The sequence below is a fragment of the Aulonocara stuartgranti genome (assembly GCF_965226115.1).
Source record: "Aulonocara stuartgranti genome assembly, chromosome: 1".
NCBI classification, from domain to species: Eukaryota; Metazoa; Chordata; class Actinopteri; order Cichliformes; family Cichlidae; genus Aulonocara; species Aulonocara stuartgranti.
The window spans coordinates 684,617-707,992 of record NC_138939.1 but is presented as its reverse complement, the minus strand read 5'-3'; the positions used below and the strand labels follow the sequence as shown (position 1 = coordinate 707,992).

The 23,376-nt window shown below is 46.5% G+C and overlaps 1 protein-coding gene across 3 annotated transcripts in view; it reads right to left on the bottom strand.

Annotated features, from left to right (window-relative positions):
• The window catches only part of tshz3b (teashirt zinc finger homeobox 3b), a 29,466-nt gene extending 14,580 nt beyond the window's left edge, over positions 1–14,886 (bottom strand). The window contains exons 1-2 of one of the 3 annotated variants that reach the window (XR_014278614.1): positions 14,345–14,886; positions 13,968–14,139 (exon numbers count right to left, since the gene is read on the bottom strand). Coding sequence is in view for 1 of the 3 variants with exons in the window: in XM_082545368.1 (XP_082401494.1) it covers positions 13,797–13,836 (40 nt within the window). In the remaining 2 variants the exon portion in view is untranslated. The other 2 variants (XM_082545369.1, XM_082545368.1) reach the window with 2 other exon arrangements.
• Between the last annotated feature and the right edge of the window lie 8,490 nt (positions 14,887–23,376).

Genomic DNA, 23,376 nt, shown 5'->3' with positions numbered 1-23,376 from the left:
GCAGTACCTTCTCAGAGAGGTCACCTGCTGATGTGACCACTTCTTATAGAGCATTCACCTCTAGCTCAAACACAGTTCAAAATGTAATAAAACTGAAATACCTTTAAAAAAACTACGTGGCAGGACGCAGGCTTGTGCTTAAGTCAGAGTAGTGGGTGCGTCTGCGGTGGACGACCCTGTTGTTAAGGCGGCAGCTCGTTCCCGTCTCAGTGACGAGCCTCAGGCTCACTTACACAAAACCTCCCGATCTTCTACATCCACCTTTCTGAATGAAGGCCATCTTAGTTTGAGCTTCTACGGATGAAGATACAACAAATCATAACTTTAATTCTGAGTTATTGTCCAGCCCACTGTGAACATCTATCCACCCACTTTGTTACAGTCTGTTGACTTTACTCCACGAAACACTTTCAGTCAACCCAAAATCTCTTTCAGACACGAACACACCCCGGGGGTTCCCGTCACACTGTGGAAACGCCGATCACAGACCTGACACGGACACGTCAGCTCCGACGGAAACAACACAAAGACCAGCAATTAGGGCTGAACGATATATCGCATTTGCGATAATATCGCGACATGATCAAGTGCAATTTTCTAACCGCAAAGGCTGCGATTATACTCTGGACATGTCTAAATTCATGGGCTGCATCCTCCTGAGGCCGCATTTGTAGACCGATTACGTCACAGCGACGTGCCGAAGGCTGTCCAAATGACTACCATATCCCAGAATTCATAGCGCGGCCCAGCCAAACTCCAGTTTCCAACAATGGCGGCCGCTACTAAGTTTTAAAATTACTCATACTAATCTTTCTGGGTCACAAAATAAACTTTTAAAATATTTTCAGGCGAGAAAGTAGTTGTGTAAACATCAAATATCTGCTCGGTTTATCAAGATATCCCATATTTGCAAAAGTGCTTCGACGTTTTCAGAGGCGTCTGCTACCCACCAGCTCGACAGCTAGCCGGGAGCTCGAGGGTTACTGATGCGGCCGAGAACGGCACAACTCCCGGCACATCATTTTCAGATCACCGCGGAGTTTCGCTGCTCGGGTTAAACGTGATATATAAGTCACTTAGACAACCTAAAAATGTTATTGTTGGGCTTTTTTCAGTGTTTTGTTTGTTCGTGAGTAAATCGGTTTGGCTGAGATTAAAGTTATTAGATTAGATAAAATAAAACTTTATTAATCCCCCGGGTGGGTTCCTCCTTGGTTTTCACACAGCTGACTAAACGTCAAACAGAAAACTTATTAAACAGAAGTATGAGACAGTCGAGAATTTACACCAGTGTCTGGTTATATTTTAGATAGCAAGAAGCAGACGGCCGAGTTTATTAAACTCCACCGAGACAGCGGTGACGCTAATCAGAACTAGACCGTCCAATTTCACGCCTTTAAACTTTAAAGGCGTGTTTGTGTGTGTGTTTATACAATTGCTATTATGTTTGCACTTTATGTGTAATGTTACTGACTGCAGAGATCAGTAAGATGTGTGTATTTTTTATTTATTAGTTTTATTTATTTAATATTATTTTTTAATTGAATGACTGTCTAGTAGTTCACAGATGTCGAAAAACTGAGTGTGGTAAAGCCACTGATTTTGTTTATGTATATTTCTGCAATCTGCACATTGTACTGACTTTCATTTTAATGTTTACACCAGGGTTCCTTGTCAGCACTTTATGCTCAGATGTTTGTAAGCTAAAAATAAACTATTGTGTATGTTCAAATATACTGTTGTGATTGAAGAAGTTAAATAAAAATGTCAGTCATCAATTCATGCATCACCTCATGTCATCATAACAGAGGTCTGTCTTCCAGGAAAGAACAGTTTAAAATTAATGTAATATAGTATTGGCCATACTATATGATGTATTGCTTGTCTTTGTTTAATAATACAGAAGACAAAGACCTTAAAAAAATAATCGCATATCGCATCGCAATCGCAATATTGGGGCAAAAAATCGCAATTAGATTATTTTCCATAATCGTTCAGCCCTAGCCTAAAATCAGACTAATGTTTTCCTCTCAGGTCACACTGAGGGAAACGTTCACATTCAAACATTGAATGATTCGATTCATTTTCATTGTTACTGGTTTTCATGTGCACGGTGACGGAGTGACGTTTCCAGATGAGTGAGCCCACACGCTCAGGGAAAGGCTTCATGTCTGTCCCTAAACGTGCACGAAACACAAATCCGGACCTTCGATGTGACCTGCAGAGCCTGAACCATGAAATAACGGAAATAATCATTTTAGTTTGCATCATACTTGCTATGGTGGCAGGAACTGTTGCTTAAAGCTGTGAGTTGTTACTGAAACTGCACATCCACTGACTTTACTTCCTGTTAAACTTATTTTTATATTATTTTGTGCTTTTTGAATTTCCAGGGGGAATAAAAGCTAGTGAGGCTACTTCTGCGCTCACATTTGATGCGTGCTGAGTCAGGACTGCTGCACGGAGGATCCTCATTTCAGCAGATTCAAATTAGGAAGCGTCATCAGTGACAGCAGCTTGGCGGAGAGAGGGAAGCAAACCGCCATCTTTTACTTACACAGCTCTGATTTTAAGGCTGTATCACCCCTACACTGGTACAACAAGGTACACATAGTACTTACAGTAGCTTCCTCTAGCTTTAAAGTTCAGTATCAGAAAATAAATACAAATAGAAATGAGGTTGAATATTAACTGAATAGAAAAGCCTGCTATTGTACATGTACAACAAAACTGTGGGCGCTCCACGCCGTGTGTGTTGGAATAAATAACAGATCAGGTAAATGAAGCTAAAACTTTGAACACATTTGACAAATTCAGGTCTCTCAGGTTCAGGTGAGTTTCCTCCCACAGCCCGCAGGTGTGCATGTTTGGAAGCTTTTTGGCTGTTAAACAGTTAAAGAATAATTTGCACAGAAACGTCTGAAAGTGGACGCAAAGCGCCGTTTCTGCACGGGTCCTCTGAGTATGGCGGAGGTTGACGCTGAAAAGCGAAGGTTCTTGATTTTCTGGAAACCTAGCAGACTCAGAACCAAACGGCTCGTCTTCGGACGGCAGATGTGCTTCCAGATGTTCCGAGGTGATCTCGCTTCACGGTGGACGTTTCTGCTCTGCTGCCTGCAGATACAAACGGGCTCTGAGGATTTAACGAAGAACAAAACGAGCAGCAGACAGAAGACCTGCAGACGCAGACACCTTCACAGCGAATCCACATAAATCAACTGGGTCACGTGACTCCATCTTTAAATGCAAACATCATGTTTTTCTGAGCAGAGCGACTAACTCTCAGTTGGCTCTCTGAACCGGAGGTGACGGATGGATCTTCAGCACTCTGAGAGCACTCTCCATCCCTCCGTGAAGCCTTTTTAAACCCTTTCTCTGGTTTTTCCAGCCCATCTCCTCCTAATTAATAAGAGCAGGAGAGCCTGTTTTATCAGCATTCACTCACTCCACTCGTCTGAGGGAGGAGGAGGGGGGGTCACGCGAGAGCAGGAGGAATCTTAAAGAACTACTGAGCGATAGCAGTGATGAGGAGTCCTCCTCTTCCTCTCACCTTTTCTTTTTTACTCCTCTTTCCTGGACAAACCTGGGACCAAGCGGCAGCAGCAAGGGTCATATCTTTTTAATTATCTTTGCCGCCTTTGATTAATTATTCGCCGTGACAACAGCACGTCGGTAATGCTTTTCACCTGCCGCCGCTGACTGACGGCCCCTCTGTTGAACTCTAAAGCAAACAGCTGCTGCCATGATCGCCTAGCAACGGCCCGTGATGGATGAGGAGCAGAGACGGATGGCCACAATAAATCAGCACGTCTGCCTCGGTGCTATAGAAACCTGGGAGGAGAGGGAGCGACGGAGGGCAGGGGAGGAGGCGGCGCTCCAAAAAACACTGGAAGGAGCAGCGAGGAGGATCCACGGAGGCTACGTGCTGACTTCCTCTCTCACCGAAAACTCTCGCGGGGTTAGCGGTGAATCTACAGAAGCGGCCAGGAGGTGGCCGAGCCCACAGCCTGAACCCGGGGACCAATCAGAGCCTACAGAGACAGGACGCAAACAATACAGCCAGGCATCCAGGATTGGAAACACACACACTCAAATGGGCCTGCTGGTGCTTCTGTCCTCCCGCTCCAGAGTAGCTCAAGTCTGCAGTATCCATGTGACCGTGGCGATATACCCCAGTAACAAGTGAATCACCCACCAGTCAAAGCACTTTAGACTGACATTCACTTCAAGCTCTTTATCTAGCTCTCGTCCATTAGCAGCTTCACAGTCTCCAGCTAACCCACCCAGCTCGTGTTTGGACTGGAAGTCGGAGAACCCAGAGAACCGCCACGTGGAGAACATGCAGCCTAGCATTAGGTCGCAGTGTCCAATCACAATCGTGACTGCTGTGGTTGCTCACACCTTTAATCTCGCTCTTCCTGTAGTTCATATACACCCCCCCACCCCCGCGTGTCGGGTTACAGCTCTGCAGTCTAAATAATGTAACAGTGATGAATGAGGGGCCAGATTCATATCCATCAACAGGCTCTTTTTAAGGAGCATCCATCTTCTTCCTGTAAGGCCTCCCTTTGAATCAGAGGACAGGCTCTGTGTGTGTGTGTTGGACACACACACACACACACACACACACACACACACACACACACAGAGGTTTACATAGCTACAAGCTGTAATTATTCATGATGTTCAATAAGAACACAAGCACGTAAAACAGCGTTTAACGTTTCTGTTTCCTCTCTGATCACCACAAGAGGAATCAAACCCTCCTCCTCCTCTCCTGGAGGAGATCTCCGCCCTACTCTAACACACACACACGAGGCCTGGCAAGGCCGTGTTTGATAAATGACACACGTCACTGTGTCAGGAGAGAAGGGCGGGTCTGTGATGTATGGAGCGGACGACGAGAGGGGGAAATCGACTGTTTGGCAGCGACACACCACTCGGCTCTCAGAGGCCTCCGAATACATGCAACACACACACACACACACACACATACCTGTACACGGTCTCTGCAGGAAAATCACACTTTTGTGTTTTAAGCTGAAATCTAAGTTTACATCATTTCAGAACCAGAGAAACACTTTGGACCCGACTGAATTTTACCCATGATGCACCCTGATTATTCACATGCAGATTTATGTGTGTCTGAAAGTAGCTGCTGATGCCACAGACCACGCTACCTTTAGTCAGCACCATCCAGTGCTGGCAGTCCAGGACGCAACTGTTCAGGTGTAATCCGGATAAAAATGATGCTTCCATGGAAAACGTCAAATGGTAAATGGCCTGTATTTGTATAGTGCTTTACTTAGTCCCAATGGACCCCAAAGCACTTTACACTACATTCAGTCATTCACCCATTCACACACAGGTGATGGCAGCTACATTGTAGCCACAGCCACCCTGGGGCGCACTGACAGAGGCGAGGCTGCCGGACACTGGCGCCACCGGGCCCTCTGACCACCACCAGTAGGCAACGGGTGAAGTGTCTTGCCCAAGGACACAACGACCGAGACTGTCGGAGCCGGGGCTCGAACCGGCAACCTTCCAATTACAAGGCGAACTCCCAACTCTTGAGCCACGATTGCTCAAAGAGTCAATCTGCCCCAGGTACAGACTTTAAGGATTCAAGAAATCTGGATCATCTGTACTTTCAATGCCAGTGGCACCAAAACTAACAAAATGAATTATAAATTATAAAACCAAGCACACCATTGTTTTTCTTGTGACATTACCAATAAGTGTGATGTGTCACATGGCCCTCTTCCTATTGAAAAAACGAAAGTTGTATCCAAGATGGCCGACTTCTAAATGGCCACCATGGTCACCACCCATCTTGAGGAGTTTGCCCCCTCACATATACTAATGTGCCACAAACAGGACTTTAATATCACCAACCATTCCCATGTTATTATGGTGTATCCATATAAATGGCCACCCTGTACAGTCATTATGTCTGCTATGTGGGTATCAAACTCAACTGCTGTGATCACATTTAAACTCTTACTTCATAACCTTGATTTTACCATACAGCTCACAGTTTGTGGTATCTTACATTTATCTATGAACTGTAAGTACAGAGCATCATAAATAAACTGACAAATGTATGAAAACAGTTATCATGTACAAAGTCGTTTGATACACTTCCAGTTTTTATTTCATTTTTCCTGTTACGTAGTCTGGATCCAGTCCTCTGCTGGGATCAGGACTGATATTAATCCTGATCCTGCTGAAACGCAGAGAACAACTCCGACTGGATCCAGTTTGATCTTCTACGATCACATAATCCTGGTCTTCCTGTGAACGACCAGATTTCTGGATTTGGTTTCACTGGATTTGAACACTGGGCGCTGGATTTAGGGTTAGTGAATCCAAGGGTGACGAAAATATTCAAGACTAAAAGTCACATTTGACTTCTACAAACCGAGCATGGCCAACACGTCTGCAGTTTTTGTGAAGCTGGTTTTCCAGCATTCAGTTGAAGCCCAGCATCACGTGTGTGTGGGGTGGGGGGCTGCTGGTTGTATCAGGTGTTTATCTATGCAGCTGACTTTTTTTTCATTGACACAGAAGAAGAAGAAGAAGAAGAAGAAGAAGAAGAAGAGTTCATTGAGAATTAAAGGTGGAGAAGCTGCTGGTGGATGTGGGCAGGCAGGCGGGGTAGGGGGGTATCAATCGCAGGCGGGGAGGGGGTGGGGGTATCAATCACAGTCCTGTTTGGCAACAGAGATGCTAGTATTTCAAATAAAACAGGCAAACGCAGACAAATGGCCTGAACACGGGGCTGTAACCTGAACCCAAACTCTGGCTTTGTCTCGCTTTTTTCCTGGCTCGCCGTCTTCCCCCTGCCTCTTTTCTCTCTGGCAGCCAAGGTGGCTGACATCTGCAGAGTGCATTTAAAGAGAAAAAAATGTGTCAGAGGAGTGTGATGCACTCTTTTGCACCCCCCCACACACACACACGGCCCCCCTTGCTCGGTTTCATTAGCTCACTGGCAGGGTGGCACTTCTCAAGCTCATTACTGAGGAAGGATTTATGGCGCGGCAGCCAGTGGCGGAGAAAAGGCATCTGTCAATAATTGCAGGGAGCAGCAACTCCCATCTCCACCAGCTTTGAAATCTCATTAGGTATGCAGTTATCAGGCATAAAGATCAAAAACATTACTCAGCTCCGACAGAAACCGACCAAGAAACATTAATTAGCAACAGGCCCTCACAGTAGAAAATAAAACAGCCTTCCTCCTCCTCGCCCCCTCCCTGCGTTCAGCATGGACGACTCTCTCTCTCTCACCTGCCTCCACTCACACACACACACACACACACGCACACACACACACACACAAACACACACACACACACACATACACGCACATGCACGAACGCACACGCACAAACGCACACACACAAACACACACACACACACACACACGCACACGCACGAACGCACACGCACGCACACACACACACAGAGACACACACACGCACACACACACACGCACACACAAACACACACACACAGAGACACACACACACACACACACACAAACACACACACACAGAGACACACACACACACACACACACAAACACACACACACACAAACACACACACACGCACACACACACACACACACACACACACAAACACACACACACGCACGCACACGCACACACACACACTCATCTGCTCCATGCAGATCGTTGTGTGTGGCGCTCTGAGCGTACAGTGGGGTTTTCTGGGATGTTGAATGGTTAAAAACTAAAAAAAAAAAAGAAGCAGAGCCCGAAGACAAACCCGCAAACAGGAAGTGATCAGCTACTCTGGACCAAAACTGGCCGTCTGTGAACGACCCAAGCTTCATCCTCAGAGAGGATGCGAAACACTGCGTGGTGGAGACACTGTCGGACAAAGAAACTGTATCCACAGCCTGGAATCACTCTTAAAGGGACGAAACTGGAATAACAATGATCGGACGTCCTCCACAGCTGCTGATCTGTTCTGGGACGAAATCTGAAAGAGTACAGATTTCTGTTTGATGGAGGATCAAAGCCCTCCAACAAGGTAAGAAAGTAAAACTCGCAGCAGGTTCACCTTTGCCCTCTGACCTGATTGCAGGTTAAAGCTCAATAAATTTGATATATTAATAAGTTTAAAGTTAAATAAAGTTCTGCTGCACTTTTCCTGCCTGCTTTCAGCTCAGTGCTGGCTCACAAACACGGCACTCAGATCAAAACTTTCAGAGGCTCTGATCTGTGTGTGTCTGTGGACTGAAGAGGAAGGCCCTGTCAGCCTGAGGAGGATGTCAGCTTAGGCTGGCCCTGATTACCAGACCTTCAGACGGGTCCTCGCTGCCGGCTCTCCTGCCTTTCATCACACTCACGCACGCACGCACACACAGACTGATGGCTGCCAGTCTCGTCTGGGTTAGGCCAAAGCCTCCGTGGGAAAGCGAAGGACACACACATTTCGCAGACATAAAGGGAACCCCCACTGAGGGTAAGAAGAAACCAGACCTGGAGCTGAGCCCAGATGACACTCAAAACAGACACACACACACACACACACACACACACACACACACACACACACACACACACACCTTGTCTCAACACTAACTCATCCTCCAACTGGGCCTCTCGTCTCTCGATGTGTCTCCTGAGCATGACAGGAAGTCTAACGGGCCGTAAAAATAAAGGCAGCAGTTGGAGAGGAACGGCCGAGCTTCTTAAAGAGACTCAAAGCATCATTCAGAGTTTGAGGGAAATGATGACGATGATTAGGAACCCTCTGTGATGAAGAGCGTGGGAGCAAAGAAAATCTCAAAGCAGGCTGTGTAGCTGTCTCAGTAATAATCTGTGAGACCAGTGTGTGTGTGTGTGTGTGTCACAGAAACCTTGTTTATCCTGAACACACACACACACACACACCTGCCATTCTTCCCTCCGTCACGTCTTCTCTGTGTCGCTTCAAGAATGAAAACGATTTCCCTTTAAACACACACTGCTGATGTTTTAGCTGCTGTTGTTCTGACTCCCCCCCCCCCCCCCCCCCCCCACACACACACACACACCAGGGTGTTTGGAGAGGAAGAGGAGGTGAGCAGGGAGCAGACAGAGGAGAGGGGGGAGAAGAAATGAGGAGGAGCGGATGCAGCCTTGTGAGCCAATTTAAGAAATAACTGCTGATGCATCAGCTATCGACTGTTTGAGCGCTCGTGATAACGCTCAAGGCGAAACTGGGAGCGAATGACAGCATCAACTGCCGGCAATAAAGTGCAGAGCGCCAGACCAAGGGAGGCTAATTGACAGCTGTCAACCTAATGGGAGCCGTGACGGAGGATTGTGAGAGAGAAGGAGAAGAAACACTGTTTAGAAACCATCAGCCACTTATCCTGGAGGAATGGGGGGGACCCCCCGTGACTGTCGTTTGTCTGCTCGCCGGCTTCTTCGTTCCTTTCTGCTTCCTCCCGCCTGTGCGCATAATCTGCTTTACAGTGTCAATGGCTTCCTGTCCGTCCTTGTGATCCAATATTTAACTACGGTACAATCACAGCATCCGCCAGCTTCAAATGCTTCATTAAGGGGCCGAGTTTAACCGCAGCGGGTCACAGACGACGGCCTTGGTGTTCCAGCCTCACGCTGAACGAGCTTCAGAGACCGTGGCGTATTCCCGTACACGTCTCTGACCTCACAGCTCATCTGACCTCATATATTTACTCCAGATAAAGATCAAATTTTAGGGCTACGTCTCTGAGTCTGAGAACCACAAAAACACCAAACCTGCTTTGCTTTGGGTCCTTCTCTTTGTGCACAACACATCATTTCCTTATTTTTCCGGAAATGTGCTTTTTATTTTTCAGGTAAACTTCTAAGTTCTCCGCCTGAAACTGATGGTGTCACGATGGTGACACTTCCTGTTTGGTTTCAGATGTGTCCTCTCAGCTGAGATCCACTCACATTCACCATAAGACAGACACTATCTCTGCCTTTAAGATTGAAACTTTCCTTTTTGCTAAAGCATATAGTTAGGGCTGGACCAGGTGACCCTGAATCCTCCCTTAGTTATGCTGCAATAGACGTAGGCTGCCGGGGGATTCCCATGATCCTTGTTCTGATGGATGTCTCTTTGCTTCCCATTTCTGATTGCCAGGTCTTTACTTTATAAACACCTTCAGGTGACTGTTGTTGAGATTTGAATCGAACGGTTTGTAGACGAGGTTACGTACGAGTGAGCGCCCTGCAGGCTGGGGAACCAATAATATCACAGCTTTAAGGAACCAATCACAGTGTGCGAGTCAAACAAATAATGACGTGGAAACATCGTAACGACTGTGAAACAGCGATCAAATGTCCATATGTAGCAGTTTGTAGCATTGTTACCGTGGTTACCGCCTGATTAGGGCAGGCCGGACGTGAAAAAGACCCTCAGATATCGAGTCACCAGAATAACGCTGGTTCGTGATCAGATCGTGTTTTCTTAAAAATCCTTTTACGGCCTTTTTTGAAGCTGCTGCAGATCGGCCATGTTGGAGCAGGCGGTGGAAGCCACTCCCACTTTAACTCTGTGACATCAGGAAACCATCGGCTGGAGACAGGCTTCCTTCCTCACATTGTTTTCTAAGACCTGCAAAAAACCAGCTCAACAGTTTGTGTTTGAGAACGCAACACTTTATTATTCTAACTGCTGCAGTCGTCCGCCGAGCCGTCGAGGACGCCGAACATCCGAGTCGTGGTATACGTCTGGCATTTTCAATTTTTTTGCTTAAAATCTAATTTTAACAAAGTCAAAAGAAGAAAACAGTCATCAGCGGTTCCAGAGATGAAGAGACCCGGAGCAGCTTCGTTTGAAGGGAAAACGTGCGTGTGGCCCGTGTTGGTTCACCGGCGACCGAACATGCAGCAGCTGAGCGCATGGGCACGAAAACGGCGCGGGGTTCTTTGTGAACATCGCCTTAACCCGAGGAAAAAGGCCGACCTCTGATACCTGAGCGTCTTCAGCAGCCATGTGTGTGTGTCTGTTTGTGCGTCTGTGTGCGTGTGTGTGCTGTTCACTAACAGGTGAAATAAATCAGAGACGAGTGGCATGTTTCTACGACTAACCAGAGCTCAAAGATCATCTGACAAACCTTGACGTGACTTTTGGAGCTCAAAAAGTCTCTGAATCGTTTCTACTGAAAGACGTCGCACACCGAGGAAAGCGCCAACCTTCCCTCCGTTTGAGCCTCACAGTGATCAGCTCACCCATAACATCACGAGTCACATGATCTTCAGCCTCATCGTCACCTGATTTTACCGAATTATGATGAAAAGCTGCAGTTTGGAAGATAATCATTCAAACTTTAAACAAACTCAACCAGCTGAACTTTAACGATGGATCTCGTTACATCACGGAGACAATGACACACTCACGCACACACACTCCTATGAACTAAGACTTGTTGTCCTCACACGAGAGTGTGTGTGTGTGTGTGTGAGGACTTGTAATTCAAATGTAAGACGTGCAGGCGCCTCACTGATGATGGCGTTTTTTTGTTTGGGGATAAATAACGGCGCTGTGCTGTTTGATGGTGGAACTTCCTGTGTGAGAACAATGAAGTGTGACTTTGAAGCTTGGGGACAAAAGCCCGCTGATGTCACGAGCTCGGAAAAAATAAAGCCTCCTGCTCAGGACGGTCACCTCGAATGAACCCTCACCGGCGGCGGGGTGGACGGGAGGCAAATGAGGACGGCGTACGATCATGTTGATTAAATCCAGCGATGGTGGAGAGCTAATTGGCGAGCGTGACAATGTGCGGAGCTTGTCATCTCCAATCATTAGGCCTGTCACAGATCCATCAGCTGCTCGGCTAATTAGCACAACGCTAATGAAGCTGGCAAAACAACTCCTCTTAAGACAGCTGAGCGCGCTCCGTCACCACGGCAGGAAGCGTGTGTGTGTGTGTGTCGGGTGGTGAAGGGGAGAAGAAACGGGTCTAATGTTCAGAAGAGCTCAGCAGAGACTCAAAAATGTAAACGCCAAGAAAACGGCAAGGTTTGGTTACAAAGAGAAAATGTGAGTGAGAGAAGGAGCATCAGATTCACCTCCTCACTGTGAGGCCACGCCGCTAACTGCTGCGCCACCGCGCCGCCCTGGCCTGCAGGAACAATCCTCTGAACATCCTCACACTGACACGGAAACACACAAATGTGCTTTTAGATGAGAAACATGGCGTCCAGTAAAAACAGTCTGCGCATGTGGAGCGCGTGCTGTGAGCTTGCTGTGGCGTGCACGACCAAACTTTCACCTCAGACAAGCGTGTCCTGAGCACACGTGCTGCTCAGGGAACAGATCAGCGTCACGGCGGAACACGCCGAAGGAAAAGCAGGCTCCTCGGCCCAAAACTCCGAATCATCCTCCCAGAACTCTGTCACCACACGGCAACCAGTTTGACATCACCCTCTCAAACTCAATCTTCCAAAACCGCTCAGCTCGCAGCTGCAGGACGAGGAGAGGAGGAGAAAAAATAGGACGTGGCTGCTAGTTTGAAATGAAGCTCCTCCTTCAGCAGGCACGTTTATTCTCAAGAAAGAAATCCATCGTTTAGCTTCTGCATCCATCCGCGGCTTTAACCCCTCCCGGCATGTCCATTACCCCCCCACCCCCCAGCACTGATTGACCATAAGAGCCTCTGATGAATGTGGCTGTCAGCGTTCAGACGATTGAATCAAATATGAAGCAAAGCCTCACATCTGTAACACCACAGTGTGTGTGCGCGCTCAGCAATCCTCCAGTTAAAGCCAAACACCAAAGGTTAAAGGTCATCGTAAAATGATCTGTGATTCAGCAAGATGTTAAGCAGAGCGCTAACAACAGAACGAGGTGAGCGCTGAAGTTTGTGAGGTCGACGTGACTTCAGCCTGTCTGGGGGGAGGAGGAGGAGGAGGAGATTATTGGGAATGAACAGATCAAAAGCCCGGTCGGGTGACGGGTGATCAATCAGGCGTCAAATCAAAGATGGCGACTGTCCATTAAGCTCTTTTCCAGCATCACTCCCTCCTCGCTCTGCAGCCCGTGAACTAATCTTTACTTGGGGAGAGAAGTCTTTCCCAGAAACTGAAAGAGGAGGGAAAGAAAACAGAGGTGGAAAAATCTGAGGGCCGGGAATGACCGGCCCCCGATTATCGAGGATAAATCGACGGCCGGAGGAACAACGAGAAACTCAGAAATATGACGACACTAAAAATGAGAAAAATGTTTTAAAAATCCATCAACTAAAAAAGAACAAGATAAATCTGACTTTGTTTTCTGTCGGTTATTTGGTAATCCTCAAAAAACCCATTGGAGTCGGCAGACCCAAGGTGCTGGGTCCACACTGAGCCCGACCAAACCTTTTCCTAGAGCTCATACTGACCTTTGACCTCTGCTGGAAGCTGATGGTCACATGTGTGAAGAGCTGAAGGTTTATTCTGAAAATTCACTTCATCGAACATGCAGCCTACAGGTGTGTGTGTGTGTGTGTGTGTGTGTGTGTGTGTGTGTGTGTGTCAAAATAAAAATATTTTACTCAAAATAAACTCTCACACACTCCAAACACACGTTGGGTTAAAACGGTAAAAATCTGAAAAATAAATCCAGCTGTCTGTTTTTAACTAGAGATGCTGTGTGTGCGTGAGAGCGCGTGTGTGTGAGAGTGTGTGTGTATGACAGTGTGTGTGTTTGTGTTTGGAGTGTGTGTGTGAGAGAACGAGTGTGTGTGAGAGAGTGGGGAAATATTAATGAAAAGTAGCTGCTTAGCGGAGGGGGGCAAACAGCGGGGCTTACCTGCGGCGCGCCGCGGCGCTTGCTGCTTCCTCCGCGGCATGTCGGCTCAGGAGTCCGGCGGAGAGTCGCTCTGAGTCGGCGCTGATCCGAGGCAGCCCGGGGGCTCCGCGGAGCTCCGGCAATGTGCCCCCCCGCTGCTCTCAGGACTCCCGCATAGAGCGGTGAGGGTGCGTGGGGAGCGGGGGGGGGGGGGCAAAAACTGCAGAAAGGAGATTTAAAGAGGTGACGGAAGACCGGCGGGAGTCCCGGTCCGTGGCCGAGCCTCGGCGCGCCGCTCCGGCAGCAGCAGGAGGAGCAGCTCCGCCTCTTGAGTCGCCGATGAGTCCGAGCTGCAACAGGCGAGCTGCGGGGACAAAACCGGAGGACAGACCGGAGGACTGCGTCAGTCAAAGTCCGCAAACCTGCCGCGCGCGCACTGAGCGGCGCTTCGTCTCCGGTTCAAGCTCCGCGCTGAGCGGCGTCACGTAGCTCCCTCCTCTCTCCCTCTCTCTCTCTCTCTCTCTCTCTCTCACACACACACACACACAAACACACACACACACACTTACTTTGCGGGCTGGGACTTCGCCGCGTGCCTCCCGGTGATCACGCGCACTTCTTCAGAGCGGGAACAAACATCCAGAGAAAACTGCTTCTGCACCGGGAGCGGAGGACCGGAGGACCGGAGGAGGTGTTTGTCCGCTTTGAAAAATCCGCTGAAGACAAGTCCCTCACTCACCGTGTGCGCGTGAATCGATGAGATGCGTGCTTGATTGGATCTCCCTGCTTGCAATAATGTGCATGAGGAGGAGGAGGCTCGGGCTGCCGTTGAGACTTGCTCCTTCTGCCCAGGAGCGCCTCCCTCTGCGCTCCTGCTAGAACAAGGAGCCGTGTCCGCGCGCAGGTGAGCTCCCTCAGGTGAGGCCACGGTGAGGAGGCGCGGAGCCGCTCGCGGACGAGAGCAAAGTTTGGAGGAGGAGGTTTTCCGGCGCTCGGATCTTCGCGCAGACCCGGTGAGTGTCCCGTGTGTGTGTCGGACTGAGCGCGAGCTGCTGCTGCTCCGTTAGATCCGCCCCAGCATCTGTCCGTCTCTCCATTGGCGCATCCATCAGTGTCACACACACACACACACACACACACACACACACACACACACACACACACACACCACTCCCACTACGCGCACGCGCTGACTGACACGGTCCACTTTGGGAAATCAAAGCTGCGTTTCTTCTTCTGTGAATCAGAGAAACACGGAGCCACGCGGAGAGGACACACACACACACACGCACACACTCACTAAACACGCGCGTGTTTATGAGGGAAACAAAGTTTAACCCTCACCTGACCAAACTGAAAGCGAACAAACACATTTTTAGATTTTATTCAAAGATATTTCACATGTTTGAGAGTAATCTGATTACTCCGATCAGCTGTGTGTTTGTAGAAAGCGTAGCCTTAACACTTTTAAAGGTACTTTTAGTCTGCAAGTCAAACTGCGGCAGATGTGCACACAGATGTTAGCTGATTCTGTGCACTGTGTGTGTGTGTGAGATGTTGAAATCAAAGTAATTTTTTCAGATTGTTTTTCTTCTGATTTTAAAGTTTCTCAGCAGCTTCATTTAAATTTGGACTTTTATTTATTTTTAATTTGGTTTAAACTTTTTGTTTCACGTGAAAACATCAGCGCGCGCCGCACAGCCGCCTGCCTGCTCCTCTCTCTACAACAAAAAAAAAAAGAATAATATTAATTACATATTACAATAATACAAACAATCACAATAATTATTGTTATACTAAAATTATTCATAATATTAGTAATAATGTCAGTATAAAATAATTATAATTATTGATATAATAATAATTATTATTAGAATAATAGTTATTATTAAATATATTAATGATAATAATTATAACTATAATAATAATAATGATAATAATCATTACTATTGTTGTTGTGGAGGGGGGGGGGGGGTGAGGACATGTATCGCGGCGGGTTCATCTGTGAGGAAACGTCAGATGTCCGCAGCCTTTTCTGCTGCGCGTGCACGTGACAGATTTATTCTGAAAAAATGCGGCATAAGTGTGCGGAACATCCGCAGTTATTTGGAAAACAGGAAATGATTTTCAAAGTTAGAGACAGAAAAGTTTTTTAATGGTTTTTTAAGCATGCGGGGAAAACCGACACACACGCCTTACTGCGTGCGCGTGTGTGTACGGGTCGGATTTTACGCAGTTTTTGCGCAGATTCCAGTTTGTTCTTTTTTTAAAACAACGCAAAAACTCAGAAACCTGTCCGGGGTCACTGATGGAGGTGACGTTTTTATGGGTTTGTTTTGTTAATTCACGCGCGCGCGCGCGCGCACACACACACACACACACAGATTTGTGAGCTGGGTGAAAATGATACATGAATAAAAACAACGGACGAAAGTGTTCACGGAGCTCTGAGCTCACTTAAACTGACATCCAAAATCAAAACTCTCAGCAGTTTTTTAGTATTCACAGTTTAAAATGACTCAAACACAGTTTGTTGATATTTTTAAAGACTGAAAATAATTTTAATGTTCACACAGAAATCAAATTGATCAGTTTATTAATGATCTTCTAGTAAACTGATCAGTTTCTGGTAGATCCATTTGCAAACATTTTCCCAGTAAAATGGTTAAAAATCAGGAAACTTAAATTCAGCACAGATGGAATTTCTCTCGTTATCTGTTCCTAAAAATGAGACCAATAATCTCTGCAGGCCCCTCGCAGTCTGAGACCAGCTGCTTCATCCCACCGTCTCGGCCGCCGCCTCCAAAATAAAAGACAAAAAAAAGAAACCTGGCAAGCTTGTGCTTTTATTTTACAGAGAAGAGAAAAAAATCACATTTGCATGAAACCAAAACAGGACAGGCTCTCCACCTGAGAGCTCCCTAACTCCCACAGAAGGAGCTGAAGGGGCAGGTAGCCCCCCCCCCACACACACACACAGACACCCCCACCCACACTGTCCTCACTCCTCCTCTTCCTCTGTGGGTGAGTTGCGGAGCTAGCAGGGTTGAGGGGGCAAGTGCTGACCAGCCCTCTTTCTTTCTCTGTCTGCTGTTATTAGGTCACCACACACACACGCACACACCCCTCTGCTCTCCTCTGGTCAGTGCTGCCACCAGGGAGTGGGGTAATTTAAGCCCTCCTTGATGCAGCCTATTCATCACTGTCCCGCGCTGCGCCTTCAAAATTAAAGTCTGATCTCCAACGTTCAACTGGAACCAGATAAAACCCGGCAGAGGTCACAGACGGAGGGCCGGGTAGGTCGCAAACCGAGCCGAGGCTCAGCGGGAACACAAAGTCGCCGCTCGAAGTTTTATCGTTGTCTTCATCGTCTTCATCGTCTTCATCATCTTTATGTTGGTTTGTTGGGGGGAGGGTGCAGGTCAGGCTGAAGCCTTCAGATGATTCCCCACAAATCCAAACTGTGAACTCGGCATTGAGAACAGAAAAAATGCTCTCCACGATCGGGGGAAGCATGCTCGAGCGGCGCTCAGAGAGGCTTTTTCTAACAGACCTGATCAGAAACAAACTGGGAACTTGTTAAACCCCTCGGCAGCTTTTAAAAGCTCCTCGCCGTTCCACATCTCAGCTTCACAACTGCTGCTGGGCGGAGGGTTCCTCCCCCAGGAACATGAATTTTTATGAATGCAAAGAAAAGTGATAAAAATGAGGCAGCAGGTCCTGAGGATGAAGCTGGGTGTCCCTCTCAGTCGTGGACAGGGGTCAGAGGTTACTGCTCGTGTCATATGGATCTGTGTTCCCGGGATTCTCTCCCTGCTCTAACTGGAAACCAGTCAGAAAAATACACCACCAGTCTCAGCCTCCTGCTTGCCAGACATATGAGAGAAAAACTGTATTTTCATATTAACAAATATTTAAAAGTGATATTGTTCGTTGTTTGTCTCTGGTTTATTGGTGGCAGAGGTGCATTTGTTTTTTTTTTCAAATTTTGACTTGTTTTTAAAAAAATCAAACTGGATAAACTGGACTCGATTGAAACTCAGAGAGGACGGGACGCGTTCATTCAGATTTCCTGTCGGCCGAGCAGAGACGCGTCCTTGCTTCAGAGCACGTTTCAGTCAGCTGTGCTGGGTTTTTTTCTGGCAGGACGGAGAATTAAAAATTTAGTGAAATGAGAATCTGCTCGCTGCACGAGGATCGTTAGAGGAGGAAAATCATCTGAAGCGTTTCTTTGTGTCCTTGCAGCCGCCGAGCCGTCACTCTGACTCCTCTAACGCTCACGCTAAAAGGTAAAAAAATGAAGCGACGTTAAAACATTTAACACACAAACACACACAATGGAGAACAGGCAGGAAAATGTGTGTTTTTACGGCAGTGCGGTGAGGATATTTTTGGCTGCAGGTATTTCTCAGGAAGAGTTTGTGTGTCTGATGACTTTGTTTTTATCAGCGTACAGTAAGACGGCGCACCGCTGAGTGACTCACTGCTTCCTCCTCACTGCGAGTGTGTGTTTTCTGTGGAAGTGTGTGTGTGTGCAGAAACCAGGCTGACAGCTGCAGCTCATTACAGGCACTATTACTGATGGGGACTGCTGGAGGAAATTCCTTCTTCCACAGAGCAAGCCACCCTGTTTACCACACACACACACACACACACACACACACACACACACACACACACATATTCATAAAGTGGAGCTTCAACATCTGTAAGCAAAACAAAAGGAAACAGAAACATTTCTGTTTCCTTTCACTGTGGAGTGGAACACTGAGAAAAACATTAAAACATGAATGGAGCTCCTGCAGGAGACGCGATCGCTGTCTCCGGGTACGAGCGGCCTCCTCGACACAGCGTCCGCACCAGTGCCGTGAGTGGGTGCGCACGTAAATACAGACACATCCACAGCCACGGGCGGAGCACTCTGAGAGGAGATGAGATCATCCACACACAGTCAGAGTATACAGTGTCCAGTGACGTTAATGAGAGGGCTGAGAGCCAGACACACATGTGTTACAGTCATTAGGACAGACTTCAGGCCACTGTGCTCCATTACTGAGCCGCTTGCAAACATGGGGGGTTTCTCAAAGCCATGCTCAGGGGCTCCATCACAGGCCTAAATGAACCCCCTGAGGTCTCAGTCGCCGTTAGACACAATACGACCAAAATCCGAAGACTAACCCGGATAATTCATTTTTATTATTAAATATATTCTTTTTGCAAAACAGGAAATATTCACTCTGTCTCACATGCGTCAAAAAAAGCTCAGATGTTTGCTAAAACAGTTCAGGTCTTTCTCTAATTCTAATATATCAGGGTGATTTAGGCCACAGCACAAAAAAATCTGCCCAAAACCCTGGCTTTTGGTAATTTAATTACATGTAAAAGTACTGAGAAAAAATTTCCTTTGAATGAATCGTGGTAAAATAAATTTCCTTGACTCGTGTGCAGTCAGTTTATATCAAATAAACTTTAATGATTAATTACTGGAATAAATAAACTTTGATATTATATATTTCAGTTGCATTTTACTCACATGTTTACTGAGGGGTAAAAATATATAATAATTTTTTGAGTGAGTGTAACACAATAACTTACTCCAGCTTTCAGTAACCATTTGGTTTGGCTGGTTTTGTCCGCTCACTAAACAAGCAGATTATTTAAAAACCATTTACTGTTTCTCGTACACCTGTACACAGTCTTTCCATTTGCTGACCAGGTGGATGTTTGGAGTTCAATGCAGAGAGATTATTTTTCATACATGCGATGAAGAGATGTTCAGATACTGCAGCGTCCCTCCCTGATTAAACTTTTCCAGCTGAATGTTTCAATTTTCAATTTAATGAAAAACTCAAATACCCAGTGTGGCTGACAGGTGAAAGGAAATCTCTTCCTCCCAAACGCCTCCCATCAAACACTGTCTGCCTCTTAGATCTGATGTGGGTTAGCCATGTCTACGTCAAAATTTTTCTCGTTTCATTTTAAGTGTTTGAAAATGAAATGAGAAGAAGCATTCTTCCCTAAAACGTTCAGTGTCTGGGCAAACCACGAGACCAGGTTTAAGGTTTTAAAAACTGCGCTGAAAGATGTACATACATACATCGACCATCCATTGAACATCCATCAACCATCCATTGACCGTCCATCTACCATCTATTGAACATACATCATCCATCAACCATCCATCACTCGTCCATCTATCTACCATCAACCGTCCATCTACCATTCATCAACTGTCCATCATCCATCAACCATCCATTGACCGTCCATCAACCATCTATTGAACATACATCGACCATCCATCGACTGTCCATCTACCATCTATCGACCATCCATTGACCAACTATCGAACATCCATTGACCAACTATCAAACATCCATTGACCATCCGCACACACTTAGATTTGATTCATTTTAAGGGCTTTAAAGGCAGACGTAAGATACTTATTTATTTTGAGTTTACATTCCTCAGTGCGTACAGGTTCAGTGTGGCTCAACCTACTCTGCTTGTTTCCTGCCCCTTGGACACTATTCCTCCCAGAGCTCTTCATGAGTTTCTACTGGTCATCTCCCCTGACTTCTCCGTTATCAGTCAGTCACGATCATCTGGGTGATCCGCTGGTTTAGATCATTACTAATTGCAGGTCCTTTTGCAAACTTCAACTCGTTTCTTAAATCCCAGAGAAAACTGTGGCCCATCAACTGCTTACAGCTGGTGCAGCCTTCGACAACACTGAGTGCACTATTCCCACTGTCATACTTAATATTCACCAGCCATCTCTAGGGATGGGTATTGTTTAGGTTTTATCTGATACCAGTGCCAAACCGGTACTTTTGAAATGGTGCCGGTGCTTAAATGGTGCTCGAACCGGTGCTTAAAGAATGGAGAACACAAACTTTGTCCAAAAACCTCTCATGTGTAGCTGTTTTTTTGTAAAAAGACAATAATGTTAGCCTTTTCTGCAGCTATAGGGGTTATATAGTATCACTCTTGGCTGGAAGCAGTGCTTAATCAATGGAAAAAACACAAACTTTGTCCAAAAACCTCTCATATTTAGCTTTTTTCCACTTTTTCTTTGGTCATTTTAGCCTTTTTGGCCAGGGTGAAGGGAGTATCTGCCATCAAACAAGAAGACAGCCGCATGTAGCTATGATGATGTTTGCTAGTTCACCTTACATGCATTAATGTAATAACGTGGTTAGCCTACTCAACGTAAATTACACACAAACAACATTAAGCTACTCACGCAGAGAGGAACGGCTGCTGCTGCATCATCATCCTCATCATTTCTGCTACACTGGCAGGGCTAGGGGCCAGGACTCTCCTCTTTGGGTTCTTGGGAGATGTTGCTAACTCCGGGTCCAATAACAGGCACCACAAGCGCAGTAGACGTGCAGGGTGTGAGGTCTCGCAGCAAGCTATCACATACGGTGTATTTCTTGGCTTTTAAAAAAACGCTATGCGTCGCCAGGTGTTTCATCATATTCAAGGAGTTACCTCCTTTGCACAGTATCACCTTAAAGCACTTGTTGCAGGCTGCTGAGTTTGCATCTTTTGCTGTGAAGTACAGCCAGACTTTGACCACTTCGCTTTGGGCATTTTTAATCTGTAGCTCTGCTCTAAAAGAACGTACGTACCTGGGCCCGCCTACTATCCTTGAAAAGGTAAAATGATTGGCTAGAATCCAAAGTGTATGACATCACTGGAAAAAAAAAGCACCGAAATAAAGCACCGAAATGTGCGCTGCTTTTCGGTCTGGTTACTACCGTTTATGTCAGAACCAGTGCCATAATGGCAACAGATACCGGTACCCATCCCTAGCCATCGCTAATATTAAGTATGATATAACGATCATCTCTGCACATATTGGGTGATACAAACAGATACAGAAGACCTAAGATACCACAGATTGCTTCATAAAGCATCTAACGACATAATGATGTCATCCAAACGTCATCTCTTTTTGTCCGGCACGTTTGGAAGCAGAATCATGGTCCGCATGCTTTGTTGTGCCAAGCACATCAGCTTTGACAGTATGAGCACTGTATTTATTTATTTGTTTATTCACATTATTACCTGCATTATGCAAAAAAGCAGAGGAATAGAAAAAGAAAAGGGGAGAAAAGACGAGGGTGGTTGAAGAGTTGAGGGTGAAGCCAACAGTCATGCTGGCCTCCACCAGCATGATGCTGCCCATCATGCTGGTGGAGGCCAGCATGACGGATAGCTCCGTAGGAAGCGTGGTGGCCCCATGATCGGAAGGTCGGGGGTTCGACTCCACTGAATGGCTACCCTGAGGTGCCCCTGAGCAGGGTACCGTCCCTACACACTGCTCCCCGGGCGCTGCATTGATGGCTGCCCACTGCTTCACTGGGTGAATGGGTTAAATGCAGAGGAACTATTTCCCTATGGGGACTAACACATACACACATTAGGGCTGCTCAATTAATCGAATTTTAATCACGGTTACAATCTGGGCTTTCAACGATCATTAAAAATGACTGAGCCGATTATTAGCCCCTCCCTCATGCTTTACTCTCGCGCTGCTTCGTGTGGCAAATCGAGCGCACCTCTCTGCATTTCGAACACGTGTCACAACAATTAAGAGCAGCGGTCCCCAATCCCCGGGCCTTGGACCGGTACCAGTCCGTGAGTCGTTTGGTATCGGGCCGCGAGAGTTGAGGCTTAGGTATGAAATGTCTGGTTTTCAGGGTTTTTATCGGTTTTCAGCGTTATTTTGTTATCGTTTTGATTGTTAAGTCGGTTTTCCTGGGTCTTTTCACGTGTGTTATGAATAAATCTTCTTTTTTACGGTACCGGTACTAGTTTTATTTTGTTGTATTTATCCGCGACACCTTAAAGGCCGGTCCGTGAAAATATTGTCGGGCATAAACCGGTCCGTGGCACAAAAAAGGTTGGAGACCGCTGATTAAGAGGACCCAAGGGAAGCTCGGAAAGCTAAGCAGAAGTTATTTGGAGAGGAGAGTGACTGCCGTTGGTTGAAAAGAGAGGTAAAAAAAAACTTCAGTGGTGTTGCACACTATTTTATATTATTTTTAAAAGTCATTATTCAATACATTGTTATTGTTAACCCTTTAAAGCCGGTCAGAGCAGCACGCTCCGTTTTGTGTAACTATTTTTAAATCCCTGTAGAACCTGAACCGCGTAAGCTAGCGCAATTTTTTTTTGCATATGAAACTGGAGGAGTTGTACTTACATCTTATGCCATCAGCTTGTCCTAGGTCACAGTTTCCTTCCACATATAGCTTTGCAAAAATTGCATAAAAAGCGCTTGCATGAACAAAAACATAATATTCCAGAAACACGTTTTGCCGATCCGATCAGCTGTTCGTAACACTTCGCACATGTCCGCCATTTCCTGCCCGAAACCGGAAGTGACGTCATTTTCGCGGAAAATGTAGTTTTTTACTTGTAGGCCTTAAAAGCCTATACTGGTGCTTTTATAAGTCATGTTTGACTTTTCTCAATAGTTTCTGGGATGCTTAGAACTCAAATTGCACTGCTGGAAATAGTTTATTTTGATGCACCTACTGTTTTCTTTGCAAATTTGCATCATAGGATTGTTTTTTTGTTTTTCCTGCAG